The 20,581-nt window shown below is 42.2% G+C and overlaps 1 protein-coding gene across 2 annotated transcripts in view; it reads right to left on the bottom strand.

Annotated features, from left to right (window-relative positions):
• GPD1 (glycerol-3-phosphate dehydrogenase 1) overlaps positions 1-20,581 on the bottom strand; it is a 79,531-nt gene that overhangs the window by 14,276 nt on the left and 44,674 nt on the right. For both annotated transcript variants that reach the window (XM_056555384.1, XM_056555385.1), the window contains exons 3-6: positions 16,940-17,080; positions 14,587-14,725; positions 13,099-13,211; positions 6,251-6,484 (exon numbers count right to left, since the gene is read on the bottom strand). In XM_056555384.1, the coding sequence (XP_056411359.1) occupies positions 6,251-6,484; positions 13,099-13,211; positions 14,587-14,725; positions 16,940-17,080 (627 nt within the window). The remainder of the gene's footprint in view (positions 1-6,250; positions 6,485-13,098; positions 13,212-14,586; positions 14,726-16,939; positions 17,081-20,581) is intronic.

Below are 20,581 nucleotides of genomic sequence, written 5' to 3'. Positions count from 1 at the left end.
CCTGCAGCATAGATGGCCCGGACCAGCTCACCCGTCCTTCCCACCAAGGGGAGGGGAGTAGAAAACTAAAAAGGGGGGTCTGGATGATGACGAAGGCCGTAGTGGTCTTCCGGGCCTGCTGGGAGTTGTAGTTTTGCAACACCTGGAGGTCCACAGGTTGAAGACCACTGATGAAGGGATTGACAGGTGGTGATGATGAAGGGGGGGGGGGGGTGATGACGGGGGTCTTTATGATGACGGGGGTCTGTATGATGACATGGGGGGGATGATGTATTTCCCACCCTAGGCTTATAGTCCAGTCAATAACTTTTCCTGGGTTTTTGGGGTTAAATTAGGGGCCTCGGCTTATTTTTGGGTTGGCTTATACTCGAGTATATACAGTAATTTTTTTTATTCTTATTGTTTAAAAGAAGGGAGAAATTATCATTACTCAAAGTAATATTTAGCTCAAGTACACAATGGTGCAATGTGACTCTAGCAGGTTTGTCATACATTCTATAATCCATAGATGGTGCCATTTGCTTTACAATTCATGGCCTATGGCTAAAGTGATCAGAATCGTGTTTCTTTACTTTAAAGAGAATTGGTCACCCAGGAACTGGCTAATACACAGCTGAAATGTACATATAGCATTACTTGCAATTAGAGCAATGGTACCTGAATGTAATATCTCCATTGGTGCTATAGTAGAAAAAAACTTTTTTATTACCAACCCAAGGAGTGAAGAGACGTGGCTGTGGAATAGTGATGCAACGCTTTCCTGTCCTCCTCACTTTGATGGACAGTTGTCCATCAAAGACGGAAATGGTAGATAGCAGGTTTGCAGCTCAGGGTACCGCAGTGCCCCACCATGCCTCCTCTACAGACGGATTCCACATGCTCTATTTTATGTAATAGGCACACTCTACACTTTTAGTATTGGCTGTCCTTGTGTTAATTGAATAGTACTGAGCTGTGGTGGGCTGTAATGTTGTACACAATAGGGATCGACCGATATCGTTTTTTTTGGGGCCGATACCGATAATCTGTGGAGGTTAGGGCCGATAGCCGATAATTTATACCGATATTCTGGTATAAGTTAACGGCTATTTATCCCCCCTCCCCCAGCGACACCGTTGCAGATCATTGATTTAAAGCGGGCGCTTTAAATCAATGAACTGCAGCGGCTTTTGCGGTGCCAGAGACCGCCGCCGCCACCCGCTTCTCTCCCTCTGCCTGTCCTGGGGTCCTGAGTCCTATCACCGACGACGCCACTGCATGGGTCTTCATACGTCCATCGTATGTTCCTTTTAAAGGGGTACAATTTTTTTTTTCAAATCAACTGGCTCCAGAAAGCTAAACAGATTTGTAAAATACTTATATGAAAAAATCTTAATCCTTCCAGTACTTATCAGCTGCTGTATACTACAGAGGAAGTGGAGTTGTTCTTTTCTGTCCGACCTCAGTGCTCTCTGCTGACACCTCTGTCTATATCAGGAACTGTCCAGAGCAGGATGGGGATTTGCTCCTACTCTGGACAGTTCCTGACATGGACAGTGTTGTCAGCAGAGAGCGCTAAATAATTTACAAAGCTGTTTAACTTTCTGGTACCAGTTGATATGAAAAAAAAAAAATAGCTTTCCACCAGAGTACCCCTTTAAGCCTCAGATCTAAATCAGACTGTGGCATATAAAAGTCAGCACAGACAAAAAGAAGCCCCAGAAACACTTTTCACAGGAAGGAGGTTTGGGGACTACAAGTTATTTTTTTCTTTTTGGGGTGCAAAGGGGACACTATAGGGGCACACAAATGTCACATTACTAGTGTGTGGGGGAACAAACGGGAGACACTGCAACTGTGGAGGGACCTTTACTAAAGTGAGCATTAGGTGTTACTATGGGAGGCATTTGTGTGTAGAGGCATAAAGGGGGCAGTGAGAATACACAGGGGGCACTATTCCTGAGTGGGCACACAAAAGGAACACTGTTCCTAAATAGAAGCCTGAGTGGGCATACAGAAGGGGTATTGTTACTGAGTAGTGGTACAAAGAGGACAATATTCCTGAGTAAAGGCACAAACAGGTAACTATTACTGAATGGACACATAAGGGGGCACTATTAATGAGCAGATACTCAGAGAGCACTACTAGTAAGCTGGAGTACAAAGAGGGCAGTACTATGTTTGATGCTACCACTGCACTAGTGCCAGTCTTTTACCAGAACTGGTAACTGCAGATATTTCCCAGCCATAGATATAGATCTACTGGGTTTATTTCTTCACATTTAGATTCTCCAGAAAGATTTTCAAGTAAAGGAAGAAGTAAAACTTTTACATGAACTTTCATCTCATTTCCTAGTCAAGAATTTCACAATGTACAAAATGAAGAAATGTCATGTAATAGGGACTAAGGGGAGTGTAATAGGGACTAAGGGGAGTGTAATAGGGACTAAGGGGAGTGTTATCGAGACACATAGAAAGCTTATTAAATGGCTTTTTTCTCTATGTCTGTTTCTCAGGTCAATTCAGTCCTCCCTACATTTTTTGTGTGACTTGAGTCAGGGTATATGTGACTTTTCACACAAAAGTCCCACACAAAATCTGCTAAATGTATCGAAGCATGTGCGCTGTTTGATAAATTTGGCGCCAGTCCACAACTATTGCTGCAACTTTTGTGCTCTAAAAGAGTTAAGAATTCACACCACTCGTAAATGCCCCCTAAGTCTTGTAATGTTTATGGATTCAAATACAATATAAGTTCATACTTGTCATGAGATCATGTCCTACACTGATCAGCAGATGTTAGTGCAATTTAACTATTGGTGCGCTTTAAAGGGAAACCCTTGTTCTCCCACATTAAACCAAATAAACAAGGTTATTAAAAAGAGGTATAACTCTGGGGTTCTGGAGATTCAGGCTGTATACATTCACAATTGCTAATATCCCCTGGGCTTTGGACACAGGACCTGGTATACAAAGCTTCCCTGTGTCCATCCCCTTCTGCTTTTATATGCCCGCCCACCTCATAAATATTCATAGACCCTTTATGGCTCTGTATACCAGCTTCTGCCTCCATAGCGCAGAGGGATTACCAATTGTGAATGTATACAGCGTGGATGTCCAGAACCAGACCATTGATCGGAGTGATACCTCTCTTTAATCAGGTTGACCCGCACTATAACCCTGTTTATTGGGTTTAGTGGGGGTGAACAAAGTGTGTTTCCCTTTAAGCAAAGGTGGCTATAAGATGGTCATAAACGGCTCCCCTACTGGCTAATGCAAGGTGGATGCAAGTGAATTAAAGGAGTTATCCACCATAAGGTGATTTTAGTACGTACCTGGCAGACAGTAATGGACATGTTTAGGAAGGATCTGCACTTGTCTTAGGGATAAATCACTATGTTGTGAGATTACCATAACACTGTGGCTAGCTTTTTGTGAACTAGTATTTCCTTTTTGAGTTTTCTTCTTTGCCTACAAATCCCATAATTCCATTTTCCTCCCTCCCACACATCAGCCACCCCACCCATTGAAACATAAATGAGCTGCATCCATTCAAAAGACCTGTAGTTTTCAATCAGGGTGCCTACAGCTGTTGCATTAGTTGCAGATTGATTGCTCCACCCATTGAAGCAGACAGGCTCCCTGTCATCAGCTGACTAGTGAGTCAGGTCTCGGCCGCATTGCAACCTGGGAAAAATCTGAGACAACAGTCATTTTGTATGCTGTTAAAAATAAATATTGAGGTGAAAATCACAGAAGAATTGTGAGAAAACCGTCACACACAGGTACAGACACTATATTATGAACTACACTAACTTTACAGCCCCTGTAGCATAGTCAAATAAAAAAAAATCCTGGAATTCCCCTTTAATTCTCTGCTTCTTGCAGTTTTGGTATTGGACAAGTGTCAAAAAAACTTCTAAGCAGTTTTACTAAAATTTCTAAATTTGCCACTGAGCCTCATAACAAGATGACTCTTCCTGTTGAGATTACTTTTTAGCACTCATCTCATTCTCATCACAGGTAGGGATACAGTGATAGGTGACATATATGATACAGCTTGTGGCAGATAATACTGGATCACACTATTGACAACAGATGACTGGGACAGCTTAGATCCTTCCAAAACAGTGACCTTTGCGCAGGTGACAGAGCATGCCCTGTGTGGGGTTTACAACTTGCTGCTCAAAATTTATTATGTTGGGAACATGACTTTATGAAATAGGGTGTAACGCTCACACACATTCCTACTCCAGCTGTTTACAAGTGTTATATTCAGACCAACAATCAGTATATCTGCTAAGCATGGAAGTGCACAACAGAAAAAATATGACGGAAAAGCAGAAAAATAGCGCAAAATTAGATGATAATTTATGCACAAAGTAAAAACACAAAGCGCATGCAAATTTGCAGGTGCACGCCAGCTGATAATTTCCCCCCAAAATGTTGTTTTCTGATATATGTCTATGTGGCCAATGTAAAGCAAATCTCTAATCACTATTCACACCTCACATAGCTATGTAACGCAAACAATCCAAAATCATACAATCAGTACAGAATTTAATAGTAACTACAGCTCTGCCAGTTCACAATGGACATAAACACTTGTGTAAGCACAAGGCCACCATAATCTTACCAGAAGGCCAGTCTATGGGGGTCTCATTCAATGGAAACAGATTCAGCTTATTCTGTGTGAACACTTGGCCATGCTGAACTTCCATGTATTTGGGAGGATAGAGAGGATTGGAATAGCTGTCAGACTAGTGCTATTACATGTGTGTGGGTACCTTTAGATCACATGAGGCTTTTATCATCTCATCAGCTTCCAAAATAATAAAAAATTATCTGTATCTTACCCTTTGAATGTAATACAAACATTTCTAACATCTTCTGTATGACAGTAACATGATGTTATAAATATCTCTATTATTGCTAAATGATTGTTGATCTTTATCCCAGTTGCATTTGTCTTAAAGGGGTACTCCCGTGTAAAACTTTTTTTATTTTTTTTTTAAATCAACTGGTGCCAGACAGTTTAACAGATTTGTAAATCACTTCTATAAAAATTTTTTAATCCTTCCAGTACTTTTTAGGGGCTGCATACTAAAGAGAAATCAAAAAAAGAAATGCGTTTCCTCTGACATCATGACCACAATGCTCTCTGCTGTCCATTTTAGGAACTGTCCAGAGCAGCATATGTTTGCTATGAGGATTTTCTCCTGCTCTGGACAGTTCCTAAAATGGACAGCAGAGGTCAGCAGAGAGCACTGTGGTCATGATGTCAGAGGAAATGCATTTTTTTTCTCTTTAGTATACAGCCCCTAAAAAGTACTGGAAGGATTAAGATTTTTTTTTATAGAAGTGATTTACAAATCTGTTTAACTTTCTGGCACCAGTTGATTTAAAAAGAAAAAGTTTTCCACGGTAGTACCCCTTTAAAGGGGTACTCCACTGGAAAACCTGTTTTTCTAAATCAACTGGTGCCAGAAAGTTAAACAGATTTGTAAATTACTTCTATTTAAAAATCTTAATCCTTCCAGTACTTATTAGCTGCTGTATGCTCCACAGGAAGCTATTTTCTTTTTGAATTTTCTTTCTGTCTGCCCACAGTGCTCTCTGCTGACACCTCTGTCCATTTTAGGAACTGTCCAGAGTAGAAGCAAATCCCCATAGGAAACCTCTCCTGCTGTGGACAATTCCTGACATGGACAGAGGTGTCAGCAGAGAGCACTGTGGTCAGGCAGAAAGGAAATTCAAAATTCAAAAAGAAAAGAGCTTCCTGTGGATCATGCAGCAGCTGATAAGTACTGAAAGGATTAAGATTTTTTTAATAAAAGTAACTTTCTGGCACCAGCTGATTTAAAAAAAAAAGAATGTTTTCCAGTGGAGTACCCCTTGAAAGGGGTACTCCTCTGCCCTAGTGCTAGGAACATTTTGTTCCAAATGCTGGCTGCGGGGATCGTCATGCCACGCCCTCTCAATGCAAGTCTATGGGAGGGGGCGTGGCGACTGCCCCTCCTATAGATTTGCATTGAGGGGCTGTGGAATTACATTTTGAGGGGGCGTGGCCATGACGTCACGATACCCGCAACCTTCACCCAGTGTTCGGAACAAAATGTTCCGAACGCTGGGGCAGGGGAGTACCCCTTTAAAATGTTAGTATGAAAGAGGAAAATGCTCTTTAAAAAAACAACAAAAACTAAAACTTTTCTGAGTTATAATTCACAGATATCATCATCTTCTGTTATATGAAGGAATCCACAGTTCTTACCTTGCCAGTGCGGGCAAATGCTTCACCAATTTTCCTATTCCTGCCCCCATAACATGTTGTGATGAGATCAGCTACACCGCAGCTCTCCAGGAAAGTGGCAGATGTAACGGGTCCAGCACAGAACAGTTTGGAGAAAGCAATCATTTCCATTAACCCTAGACGGATAACAGCAGCTTTTGTGTTATCTCCAAAACCAAGTCCATCACAGAAGCCAGCGCCAACAGCGACAATGTTCTGACAAGAGAGTAAAACATTTATAAGTCAATATACAATATTCACACATCAATCATAGTTTAGAGTGGACTACATCTAAGGATGTGGTGGTGTTAGTTTACTGCTCTCAGGTCGAGCCAAGTAAATTAAGCTATCCAGGTTGGTGGGCGGCTATCTACCCTACAAGTGAATCAGTGTAGGGTGGATGCCAGTGAGAATCTGGCAGACACACAGCCTGGCAAGAGCAGTCGGAACTTGAGAAAGAATGTCCGTGTCTCTGGACAGATATGGATATGGAAGTAAAAAGCCACAGTCCATAATATCTGCTCTTGGTGACCATATTGTAATGAGTTCCCATGAAAAATGTTAAAACTTATGGGAAATGTTCAACACTACTAAATATAACCTTATTCTTTAAAACGGTAGTAAATGGGAATCACTAGGAAATGCCACTAATGATCATCTGCAAGGTTCAACCATGGTCCAAGGAAAACACTGCGTTAGGCTACTTTCATACTGCCGTTATGACACAGCAGTGTGACAGCCGTCCGAGAACCCAGGGAGAATAGCGGGTGAAAAAATACTGCAAGAGCGGCTTTTTCTCCCGCTACTCCTGCTACAAAACGACGGCACCCAATGGACCCCATTGACTATAATGGGATCTATCGGGGCCTGTTGTTGCCAGTTGTGCCCCATCCAGATAACGGGCGTTAAAGTTAAAAAAAAAAAAAAAAGAGAACTTAACGTCCGTTCTCGATGGGGCGCAACGGCAGTGTGAAAGTAGCCTTAGGGCCATATAGGATGGCCGGAGAGTTGATCGTCACCCATTTACAAAGCATATTACAAGGCTCAATAATAATGTGGGGAGGGCTGTACAAATGATCGCTAATTCAGCCATTGGATATGCATCCCTTATTAGATGGTCAGATGTGTAGCCGACTGCTGATAATTTCTTTAACCTGTAAAAACGAACCAATCAGCCATCGAATCAGCTGGCCCTTTTATGCAGAGCGATGCAGTGTAATAGGGCCCTTACTTTGCTCTAGGGATTACAGTGGTCAGACCAATGCCAATCAGACATCGGTGGCATATAATAGCAATGTGCCTTCAATGCTGAAACAACCCCTTCAAAACTCAAAACAATAAAAATTTATGGTTAGTTACGAATGGCAGAGAACAATAAAAGGTACAAAATGGGTACAAGCTGAATAGCAAACACTTGCTAATGGCAAAACAGTAACAGAAGAGTGGGAGAGAAAAAAAGAACCAAATATATCAGCAGCTTGGAATCACTTATCACGGCCTTGGTGCATTGAAAGCATCCTATTAGAATAGTACTTAATGAATTTCTGTCCTGATGCGTATACAGCTGTTCACTGTCCTAACCAATCCATCGCTCAGCGGAGCAGAATGTTCTTACATTATTATAATAAGCCTGATTACAGCAGATGGACTCCAACTATTGGAGAAGGAACTTCTAATGAAATCACATTAAATAAATACAAATTAAACAATAATTAAATTGTTCACACTTATTGAGCATTTTATAAAACGTCTTATCTTGTCTTTTATTTCACAGTGAATGAAGTCAGTGACGCTTGCAGCAGCTGCACGTAGAGAGACAATGGATGCCGCAGCCCTTCCTGTGGCTGTGCACCCCGCTAATAGATCAGTACTTACTGTATATATAAGTATACGTAGAGATACATTGCAAACAATTTTCAGCAGTTCTATCTAACCCATGTCCTTTAGGCCAAAAGAATTAAAAACTTTTCTTTTTTACTGAATGAAGGTCAACACTCCCCCAGCCCCCCCACTCGGCACTGTTGCCCTAGGCACAGGCCCACAGGTGCCTGGGGGCAAAAACTGTCTTGTCCACACTACAGATAAAATATATCGCATTCAGAAAGTTCAAAAGTTTTCAGACCCATTCACTGTTTTCACATTCTTTATATTGCTGACTAGTACTAAAAGAAAAAGGTGTGTGTGTATGGGGGGAGGTCATGTGCTGGGACAGGGAGACTGCTCAGAGTTGTGGGAAAGTTAAAGGGGTTATCCAGAAAAAAACTATTTTTTATATATCAACTGGCTCCAGAAAGTTAAACCGATTTGTAAATTACTTCTATTAAAAAAATCTTCATCCTTTCAGTACTTATGAGCTTCTGAAGTTGAGTTGTTCTTTTCTGTCTAAGTGCTGTCTGATGACACGTGTCTCAGGAACCGCCCAGTTTAGAAGCAAATCCCCATAGCAAAACTCTTCTACTCTGTGCAGTTCCCGAGACAGACAGAGATGTCAGCAGAGAGCATTGTTGCCAGACAGAAAACAACAACTCGACTTCAGCAGCTGATAATTATTGAAAGGATTAAGATTTTTTAATAGAAGTAATTTACAAATCTGTTTAACTTTCTAGAGTCAGCTGATATATAAAAAAAAAGTTTTTTCCTGGAATACCCCTTTAAATGGAGCAAAATACAGAGATATTCTTAATAAAACGTTATCCAGAGTGCTCTGGACCTCAGACTGGTCGAAGGTTAAACTCTCAACAAGACAACTCGGGAGAATAATCAAAACCTATGCAGAGGAAAAGTTGTGCTTTTGCCTATAGCAACCAATCAGATCACTTCTTTCATTTTAAAATGGGCCTCTAAAAACTAAAAGCAGACGTGATTGGTTGCTATAGGCAACTGCTCCACTTTTCCTCTGCACAAGTTCTGATATCTCCCCAAAAGACCCTAAGCAGACAGCCGAGACAACACAGGAGTGGCTTAGGGACAACTCTGTGAATGTCCTTGAGCGGACAACCAGAGCCCAGATGTGAACCCAAATGAACACCTCTGGAGAGACCTGAAAATGACTTCCGAATGCAGGGAAAGTGATCCCTCAACTTACAACAGTATCAACATACAATGGTCTTTTCTGGACCATTGTAAGTTGAAACCAGACTCAACATACAATGTGCAGACAGTCCAGATCTGTGAAATGTGTCAATGGCCGGAAGAACTGACCAATCAGAATGGGAAATTTACTGGTAAAACCCCTGTATTACTGAAGTGCATGCACTGACTGATGTCTGGTAGGGCCCCCTACAGTACAGGGAGGTATTACATGTTCTGTACACTCTACCTGTGCGAGGGTTACCTGCTCCTTTGGACACCAGGTGAGGGCGGCTCCATGTAACTTTTTTAGGACACTGTGTGTACTGTACAGGACCCGGAAGAAGCTTCTGTCCTCTACATAGACCAGTGTTTGCCAACCAGGGTGTCCCCAGCTGTTGCAAAACTACAACTCTCAGCAGGGAGCATCCAGCTGTTGCAAAACTACAACTCTCAGCATGCCGGGACAGCCAAAGGCTGTCCAGGCATGCTGGGAGTTGTAGTTTTGCAACAGCTGGAGGCACCCTGGTTGGCAAACACTGGTCTATGTAGAGGACAGATCTTTCTTACTTTTATATGTAAGGATTTGCTTTATCTGTATTAGTTATCTACTTATTTTCTTTAATCCTCACTTTTTCCTATTTTTGGATGACATTTTGGTGGCTTCAGAACCAATTACCAGGTTTCCATAGAGTTCTGGTCTCAACATACAATGGTTTCAACATACATTGCAGGCACATAAATAACCTAATTACCATTAATCCTTGTGCTGCATAAGCTATTGTTTACACCATTCTAATCCTTTTATATTTTTACATTTATGCTTTTATGCTGATTCATTACCAGGCAACCAGCATAGAAAAATAACATTGTAAACTGAAAAGTGGATTCAAACAAATGGCAATGCCAGGAATAAAGATCGCAAGTGAAATTAAAGTTCAATTAACTATTTGTTTAACCATTAACTAAATAAAGAACTATTGAAACTTCAAGCCTGGCAGTAACAGGGAGAGCAACAAGCGACAAGCCAAAGTCAATAGTTCTCATTTGCATAATAGTAAGTACACATCCTTGTTTGAGACCAGAATTATCATAGCTAAAAGGCCACCAGGGCTGCAAACAGTCAGGCATTAACTTGGGCACTCCGGCTTTAAAGGGGTTATCCAGGAAAAAAAACTTTTTTTTTATATATCAACTGGCTCCAGAAAGTTAAACAGATTTGTAAATTACTGCTATTAAAAAAATATTAATCCTTTCAGTACTCATGAGCTTCTGAAGTTAAGGTTGTTCTTTTCTGTCTAAGTGCTCTCTGATGACACGTGTCTCAGGAACCGCTCAGTTTAGAAGAGGTTTGCTATGGGGATTTGCTTCTAAACTGGGCGGTTCCCGAGACAGGTGTCATCTCCCTTTTTTTCCCAGTTTTTGTAGTTGGTTAATGTCAAAAGCTGTGCTGGGCATCTATTTGTTAGTTAGCTCTTAGATAAAAAAAAATTAAAATACTTCCCAACAAATAATTGTTTGGTTTCACTCTACATTCTATTGTAAGACTAGAGTTGTCTTTACGAAGTACATTAGGTTGCACAAAAACAAGCCCTCTCTTGGCTCTGAGGATGGAACTATAGGCCAATATCCTCAAAGCCAAAAAAACGTTGTGTGCTTAACCCCTTAAAGGACATCTGCAGTGGTACAAAAACTTTTTTTTTTAAATCAACTGGTGCCAGAAAGTTAAACAGATTTGTAAATCATTTCTATTAAAAAATCTTAATCCTTCCAGTACTTTTTAGGGGCTGTATACTAAAGAGAAATCCAAAAAAGAAATGCATTTCCTCTGATGTCATGACCACTGTTCTCTCTGCTGACCATTTTAGGAACTGTCCAGAGCAGCATATGTTTGCTATGGGGATTTTCTTCTGCTCTGGACAGTTCCTGAAATGGACAGCAGAGGTCAGCAGAGAGCACTGTGATCATGACATAAGAGGAAATGCATTTCTTTTTTGGATTTCTCTTTAGTATACAGCCCCTAAAAAGTACTGGAAGGATTACGATTTTTTTTTTTAATAGAATTGATTTACAAATCTGTTTAACTTTCTGGCACCAGTTGATAAGAACCAGTTTCGTTTTTTTCCTCCTCACCCTTTAAAAATCATAACCCTTTCAATTTTGCACCTACAGACCCATATGATGGCTTGTTTTTTGCGCCACCAATTGTACTTTGTAATGACATCAGTCATTTTACCAAAAAATCTACAACAAAACCAAAACAATATATATTTGTGGGACAAAATAGGAAAAAAAACTAAAACATTAAGTAAATTTTGGGAGCTTCTGTTTCTACGCAGTACACTTTTTGGTAAGAAAAAAAAAATGACACCTTATCTTTATTCTGTAGGTCCATATGAATAAAATGATACCCGACTTATATAGGTTTGATTTTGTTTTACTTCTGGTGAAAATTATAAATGAGGGCTCATGAGGGCTCATTTTATGCGCCGTGATCTGAAGTTTTTATCGGTACCATTTTTGTTTTGATGGGACTTTTTTATCGCTTTTTATAAAAAATGTTATGGTATACAAAGTGACCAATTTTTTTACGAGTACGCCATTGACCGTGTGGTTTAATTAACATTATATTTTTATAGTTTGGACATATACGCACATGGTGATGCCACAAACGTTTATGTTTATTTTTAATTATTATTATTATTTTTTTTATGGGAAAAGGAGGGTGATTCAAACTTTTATTAGGGAAGGGGTTAAATCACATTTATTAACTTTTTTTTTCATTTTTTCACTTGTATAGCCCCATAGGGGACTATAACATGCAATCTTGTGATTGCATACACCGATCAATGCTATGCCATAGCACAGCATTGATGAGTGTTATCGGCGCTCTGCTGCTCCAGTCTGGATCTCAAGCATGGAGCAGTAGATCGCTGATCGAATGCCAAGTCGGAAGGTAGGGACCCTCCTCACGTCTTACATTTTAGATGCAGCAATCAACTTTGATCTCCGCGTCTAAGGGGTTAAAGGGGTTATGAGCTTCTGAAGTTTAGGTTGTTCTTTTCTGTCTAAGTAATCTCTGATGACATGTGTCTCGGGAACCGCCCAGTTTAGAAGAGGTTTGCTATGGGAATTTGCTTCTAAACTGGGCGGTTCCCGAGACACGTGTCATCAGAGATTACTTAGACAGAAAAGAACAACCCTAACTTCAGAAGCTCATAAGTACTGAAAGGATTAAGATTTTTTAATAGAAGTAATTTACAAATCTGTTTAACTTTCTGGAGCCAGTTGATATATATAAAAAAGTTTTTTCCTGGAATACCCCTTTAATACTGGGCATCACAGCGATCAGTGATGTTCGGTATCAGCCACGGGTCCCGGCCGTTGCTAGGTGCCGGGACTAACCTGCTATGACGCGGAATCACACGAGCAAAACATACAGGAGCACAGGAGCAGGCACAGGACATACAGGTACACCCTGTGTCCTATAGAGGTTAAAGGGGTACTCCACCCCGTCAAGCCTTCTCCATTCATGTCTATGGGAGCAGGCCTGTTTAGCCATCAGGCCCCCCTCCCATAGACCAAGCTTCTGTGTTTAGAACACCACGGTGCAGGCCAGGAGATTGTGGGGGGTCAGGCAGCAGGATAGGGGATAAGATATATAGGGATGAAGTACGCCAAATAATAATCATAAAATAAAAAGTAATACAAGTAATACAACTATCTTCTATAACTTATTTTACTGTAACAATTTTTCCTACCTTCAAAGCTCCACAGATTTCTACAGTGTCTGCTTCTTCCACTACTGTGATACGAAAATTTGATGTCTGGAACAGCTCTTTTAGGATCCTGCCTTGTTCCGTATTTTTACAACCTGAAAAATCAACAGGAGAGGGCAACATAGTCAGTGTTAAAGGAGTAGTCCAGTGGTGACCCAGTGGTGAACAACTTATCTCCTATCCTAAGGATAGGGGATAAGTTTCAGATCGCGGGGGGTCCGGCCGCTGGGGCCCCCTGCGATCTCCTGTACGGAGCCCTGACAGCCCGCAGGAAGGGGGCGTGTCGACCTCCGCACGAAGCGGCGGCCGACACGCCCCCTCAATACAACTCTATGGCAGAGCCAAAGCGCTGCCTTCGGCAATCTCCGGCTCTGCCATAGAGATGTATTGAGGGGGCGTGTCGGCCGCCGCTTCGTGCGGAGGTCGACACCCGCTATCTGGCTGGAGAGCCTGGCCCCCGTACAGAGAGATCGCAGGGGGCCCCAGCGGTCGGATCCCCCCCCCCCCCCCCCGCGATCTCAAACTTATCCCCTATCCTTAGGATAGGGGATAAGTTTTTCACCACTGGACTACCCCTTTAAGATCAAGAATGTCCTATAAAGGCAGCCAATGGGAATCGGAGGTTGAGTGCCACCGAGCTGCTTCTTGTCACACAGTCAAAACATTTGCTTGCAGATGTCACTAGGGCAGAATTACTGCATACAGTTGGTTACAGCTCCCATTCTTTTTAATACTAGCTGTATAATACATATGTTTCCCCTAGTAGCAGCAAGAATTTTATCTATTTTCTGTGAATGGGAAGCAGGAAATGTAGAGTTATAAAAAAAACATATTTCCCACCATTATTAAGACACATTATAACAACTGGAATGGACATTAACTTAAATAAATAAAATGTGGCGCTGGGAGAGCTGGAGCTGTTAAAGGGGTACTCCACCCCTAGACATCTTATCCCCTATCCAAAGATAGGGGATAAGATGTCTGATCGCGGGGGTCCCGACGCTGGGGACCCCCGCATTATAGCATGCGGCACCCACCTGTTTCTGCTCCAGAAGCGCTGGAGGGTCTGGGTCCCGACCACCGGAACGCCCCCACATCACGACTCCGCCCCCGTGTGACGTCTTGCCCTGTCCCCTCAATGCAAGTCTATGGGAGGGGGCGTGACAGCTTTCACACCACCTCCCATAGACTTGCATTGAGGGGACGGGGCGTGACGTTACACGGGGAGGAGTAGGGATGTCACGGACTTCCGTTCAGGTGGTCGGGACCCAGACCCTGCAGCGCTTATGGAGCAGAAACAGGTGGTTGCCGCATGCTATATTGCGGGGGTCCCCAGTGGCCGGACCCCCGCGATCAGACATCTTATCCCCTATCCTTTGGATAAGGGATAAGATGTCTAGGGGTGGAGTACCCCTTTAAGAGTTTTCCTATGATTTCTGTGCAGTCTCCTAGAATGGTGAGATATCTTACCAATTGTAGTCTCACAAAACTTTCCATCCGCAACTTCATTGGCAATGTTGGCTCCCATCAGCACACTCATGTCAATACCTAACTTCTCGTGAATGATGTCAGATATCAACCGAAGGCCTTCAGGGCCCTCATCTACACCCTGGATCAGGAGAATCAAAATGATATTAATTGTAAAGCAGGTAAGTAATATTATTGATTCCTATATGTAAAATACAGTGTATTATTATATGGTAAGCCATTTAGTTGGTTTAACACTGAGCTTCAGCTAAACCTATTGCAATATTAACACGATACAGAAAAGTAACACTCTAAGTAAGGTGAATCCAAAATGTGATTTTGTGCACACATCCAGATAGGGGCAACATTTCGATCAAACAATTTGGATTTTTTTACCTTTTGCTTAAAAAAGATGCAAATTGTAGGATCGAAATGTTTCACCTGACTGGATGTGTGAATAAATTAATGTTTTGGATTTACCTTACTTGGAGTGATGCTTATTTTAATTGTTACAGTATTGAGTAATGGGCTCTGTATGGACCCCTGCTAAGCAGTCAAGATCACCCAGCATTAAGAGATCAATTTATGAGACAATTTAAATAATATTGTGCTCAGGGTGTGCTAAAATATAACCTTTAATGATCAAATGTCATAAAAATCACCAAAATTGTAATGTGCCTGTGCACCCCAAAAAAAACAAAATAAGATCAAACTAATGATACAATTTGCGGCATAAATGCTAGTCCATTAGACAGTCGGGTAATGTAATACCCAAATCGTCACAGGTACTAGTCTTATCAATCAGCAACACCGGCCCATTATGGGTCCGTATGCTCAGAATTTAACCACCAACGCGTTTCTGCCTCACTGTATAGCCCGCTTTTGTCTTTACAGGTCCAATGACGGTACTCCTGGAAAAATAGAGAACTGGCCACAACACACTAGTGTCTGTTATTTGTGCATATTTTCGTTACAGGTTGGGGGACGAAATCCCCTTATGCCAAAATACATGATTACTATTTATGAAGTGTTGCCATGTTTCTCTTAACAGGTCGTAGCTAATTAATTTACAAATATTGTTTTGCCCTTGAACGGCTATCTACTTGTGGTTTAAAACGTTGAATAACCCCCCTGATGACGCCTGGCTATACAGTGAGGCAGAAACGCGTTGGTGGTTAAATTCTGAGCATACGGACCCATAATGGGCCGGTGTTGCTGATTGATAAGACTAGTACCTGTGACGATTTGGGTATTACATTACCCGACTGTCTAATGGACTAGCATTTATGCCGCAAATTGTATCATTAGTTTGATCTTATTTTTTTTTTTTTGGGGTGCACAGGCACATTACAATTTTGGTGATTTTTATGATAATGATCATTAAAGGTTATATTTTAGCACACCCTGAGCACAATATTATTTAAATTGTCTCATAAATTGGAGTGATGCTTCCCTGTATCTTGTTCTGGATTAGTTGGGACTGTGAGTCAAGTCCCCTGAAACTTGTGCACCCTCTTGGACTATAAATCTGTCACGGTGCTTATCCAGATTTGAGCTCAGTTAAAGGAGTTCTCCAAATGAAATCTTTTATCCTCCGCTGTGCCCGGGCTGTAAAACTATACATAATAAACTTTCACTTACCTGCCTACGATCCCCCGTTGTTCCGATATCGCCGCCCGTTCTCCTGTCCCTGTCAGCTTCCTCTTCCTGCGGGTCGGTGACTTCACTCTGCGCTCAGCCTATCAGCGGCCGCGACGGGACATTGCTGCAGCCGCTGATAGGCTGAGCGCAGAGTGAAGTCACCGACCCGCAGGAAGAGGAAGAGACCGGGACCGGAGAACGGGACGGCGATATCGGAACAACGGGGGATCGTAGGCAGGTAAGTCAAAGTTTATTATGTATAGTTTTACAGCCCGGGCACAGCAGGGGTTAAAAGTTTTAGCTTAGAGAACTCCTTTAACAATATTCGAGGAGTGCAGGCACAAAGAGATAAATCTAATTCTGCTACACCTGCACAACCCAGTTATACCGGAACTGACCCTAATAAGTAGCTGTCCCCGTATCTTGCTGATGTCCCATCTTCTTTACCTACATTGCTTACCTCTTCCTTTTACTAACTGCTGTATATACTCACAGCAAGTTGTTTGTGTATTTTCACCTGACTCTACTGAATACTACAATGATCAGTATTCTCCATTGTGCTTCTAGCTATTCAGATCAGCAAGGTCATTATCTGATGTTTTTAATAGAGAAATAAATGGAACAGAACATGGCAGCCGTATGCATATGACTGTGCCAGGAGGATGCCATTTAACTATAGATAAAGTAACACAAGAACAATGAAAATCACTCACACCTTTATGAGTGACACTCCAAAGGCTTCTTTCTTTACTTGAGATTTCAGCTGTTCACATAGTTTGCCAATGAACTGATGGGGGACAACAAAAATGAGTATATTTGCCCCTTTTGCTGCTTCCAGAAGTTCCGGCACTGCCACCTAGTGAATGAAAAACATGGAAAATATGTAATACCTGTATCAATATAAGCAAAACATAAAAAAGGGTTATCTTGTCTGAGGTTTGCCATCCTTTGTGCATCATGGGCATCTGACTACAGAGACCTCCACGTATTCATAAGATCAGTTTTGATGCTAAATGCTGCTCCTGGCCTACACCTCTGCAGGTACTGTGCTAATCTTCTGAGCAACTAGGCCATTTTATTCTATCTATTATTGGAGACTTTAACTCACTGATGCCACCACCACTTGCTTAGATGTGTAAACCCCATTAATCATTGCTAAGATGCGAATACAATTTCCATAGAATAGGTACCGTATATACAGCCGGTGGCTGTTCGGGCAAGCTGGGAGTCTATGCTGCAGGGACCGTCCGGTGGGGAGGGTTAGTCGTTCCGGGCTGTCCATTGTCACCGGGGGGGCCCTCTTCTGCGCTCCGGGGCCGGCCTTGACGTTGCCTTGACGACCACGCACAGGTACATTCATGCGCGTCCCTGTGCGTCGTCGTCAAGGCAACGTCACTAGTCCGTGGCAGGCCTGGAGCGCGGAGAAGAGGGCCCCCCGGGTTAAAATGGACAGCCCGTTACGACTAACTCTCCCCACCGGACGGTCCCTGCAGCATAGATGGCCCGGACCAGCTCACCCTTCCTTCCCACCGAAGGGAGGTGAGTAGTAAAAGGGGGTGTCTGGATGATGACAAAGGCCGCAGTGGTCTTCAACCTGCGGACCTCCAGATGTTTCAAAACTACAACTCCCAGCATGCCCGGACAGCCGTTGGCTGTCCGGGCATGCTGGGAGTTGTAGTTTTGCAACATCTGGAGGTCCGCAGATTGAAGACTACTGAGAAGGGATTGACAGGCGGAGAGTTCACTCGAGTATAAGCCGAGGGGGGCGTTTTCAGCACGAAAAATCGTGCTGAAAAACTCGGCTTATAATCGAGTTTATACAGTAATATATATATTTGATTGCTGGGAGCCCTACCAAACACTAGAACAGGTAAGCGTATCACCACCGTTTCTTCCATGTGTCTGTGGTGACATCTGTATGCAGCAGTGGTCACACATGCATGCTACTGCTCCTTAGGCGGTGTAGTATTTAGGTTAGAATAAAGTTGCAAATTTTTCCTTGTGTCACTTTCCTTGTGTCAATTCCACTCTACTTATTTTTGTTTTGTTGTTGTTTTTTTTTTTTTTTTTTTTTTTTTTTACCAGGGGAAAAGAAAAAAAAAAAGAAGAGGCTTTGACGGCTGTTCTCGATGGGGATCAACGGCAGTATTTAAGGGGTCTAAAAGGTCTATACAGAATTTCAGTCTAAAGCCTTATTCACATTTACATACAGTCATGGCCGTAAATGTTGGCACCTCTGAAATTTTTCAAGAAAATGAAGTATTTCTCACAGAAAAGGATTGCAGTAACACATTTTTGATATACACATGTTTATTCCCTTTGTGTGTATTGGAACTAAACCAAAAAAGGGAGGAAAAAAAAGCAAATTGGACATAATGTCACACCAAACTCCAAAAATGGGCTGGACAAAATTATTGGCACACTTAACTTAAAATTTGGTTGCACACCCTTTTGAAAAAATGACTGAAATCAGTCGCTTTCTAAAACCATCAATAAGCTTCTTACACCTCTCAGCCGGAATGTTGGATCACTCTTCCTTTGCAAACTGCTCCAGGTCTCTCTTATTGGAAGGGCGCCTTTTCCCAACAGCAATTTAACAATTTCTCCACAGGTGTTAAATGGGATTTAGATCTGAACTCATTGCTGGCCACTTCAGAACTCTCCAGCGCTTTGTTGCCATCCATTTCTGGGTGCTTTTTGACGTAAGTTTGGGGTCATTGTCCTGCTGAAAGACCCAAGATCTTGGACGCAAACCCAGCTTTCTGACACTGGGCTGTACAATGCGACCTAAAATCTGTTGGTAATCCTGAGATTTCATGATGCCTTGCACACATTCAAGGCGCCCAGTGCCAGAGGATGCAAAACAACCCAAAAATATAATTGAACCGCCACCATATTTCACTGTAGGTACTGTGTTCTTTTCTTCGTAGGCCTCATTCCCTTTACGGTAAACAGTACAATGATGTGCTTTACCAAAAAGCTCTATCTTGATCTCATCTGTCCACAAGATGTTTTCCCAGAAGGATTTTGGCTTACTCAAGTTCATTTTGGCAAAATGTAGTCTTGCTTTTTTATGTCCCTGTGTCAGCAGTGGGGTCCTCCTGGGTCTCCTGCCATAGCGTTTCATTTCATTTAAATGTTGACGGATAGTTTGTGCTGACACTGATGCTCCCTAAGCCTGCAAGACAGCTTGAATATCTTTGGAACTTGTTTGGGGCTGCTTATCCACCATCCGGACTACACTGCGTTGACACCTTTCATCAATTTTTCTCTCCTGTCCATGCCCAGGGAGATTAGCTACAGTGCCATGGGTTGCAAACTTCTTGATAATGTTGCGCACTGTGGACAAAGGCAAATCTAGATCTCTGGAGATGGACTTGTAATCTTGAGATTGTTGATATTTTTCCACAATTCTGGTTCTCAAGTCCTCTGGTTCTCAAGTTTTCTTCTCCTCTTTCTGTTGTCCATGCTTAGTGTGGCACACAGACATACATTTAAAATTGTCCTCTTCTGACCCCTATAACTTTTTTATTTTTCCGTGTACAGGGAAGTATAAGGGCTCAATTTTTTTCCGCCATGATCTGCAGTTTTAATCGGTATCATTTTTGTTATGATTGGAATTTTTAATCGCTTTTTATTCCCTTTTTTTATGGTATAAAAAGTGACCGAAAATACGCTATTTTGGACTTTGGAATTTTTTTGCGCATACGCCATTGACCATGCGGTTTAATTACCAATATATTTTTATAGTTTGGACATTTACACACGCGGCAATACCACATATGTTTATTATTATGTTTATATATTTTTTATATGGAATTTGGGAAAAGGGGGGTGATTTAAACTTTTAATAAGGAAAAGGTTAATGTGTGTGTTTTTAAACTTTTTAAAAAAAATTTTTTTACACTTTTAGTCCCCTTGGAGAACTTTAAGGAGGAATAATTTGATTATTCATACAGATCAATGTGGTTCCATAGAACCACATTGATCTTTGTGCTCTGCGCTCGATTGATAAAGCCTGGTCCTGCCCTGTCCTGAGCGCAGACACAGGAGGAGAGGTAACCCCTCAGGCTACCTCCACAGTGGATCGTCCCCCCACGATCGCGCTGCGGGGGAGGGTGATCCACCCCACTGGACCACCAGGGATGGGATAAAGGCACCTTTAGATGCCGCTGTCAGCTTTGACAGCAGCGATCTAAAGGGTTAACAACCACCCGCGGCGGCTATTGACGCCGGGGCGTTGAACTACAGAAATCAGCTGGGGGCTGGCCGGTGTGACGCGGGCTCGAGTCGGGAGCCTGCGCCATACCACCTAAAGGCACATGGACGAGTATACACGTCCATGGTCGTTAAGGTG

This window comes from Hyla sarda, chromosome 2, assembly GCF_029499605.1.
Source record: "Hyla sarda isolate aHylSar1 chromosome 2, aHylSar1.hap1, whole genome shotgun sequence".
Classification (NCBI taxonomy): domain Eukaryota; kingdom Metazoa; phylum Chordata; class Amphibia; order Anura; family Hylidae; genus Hyla; species Hyla sarda.
This window is presented reverse-complemented; position numbering and strand designations above follow the sequence as displayed.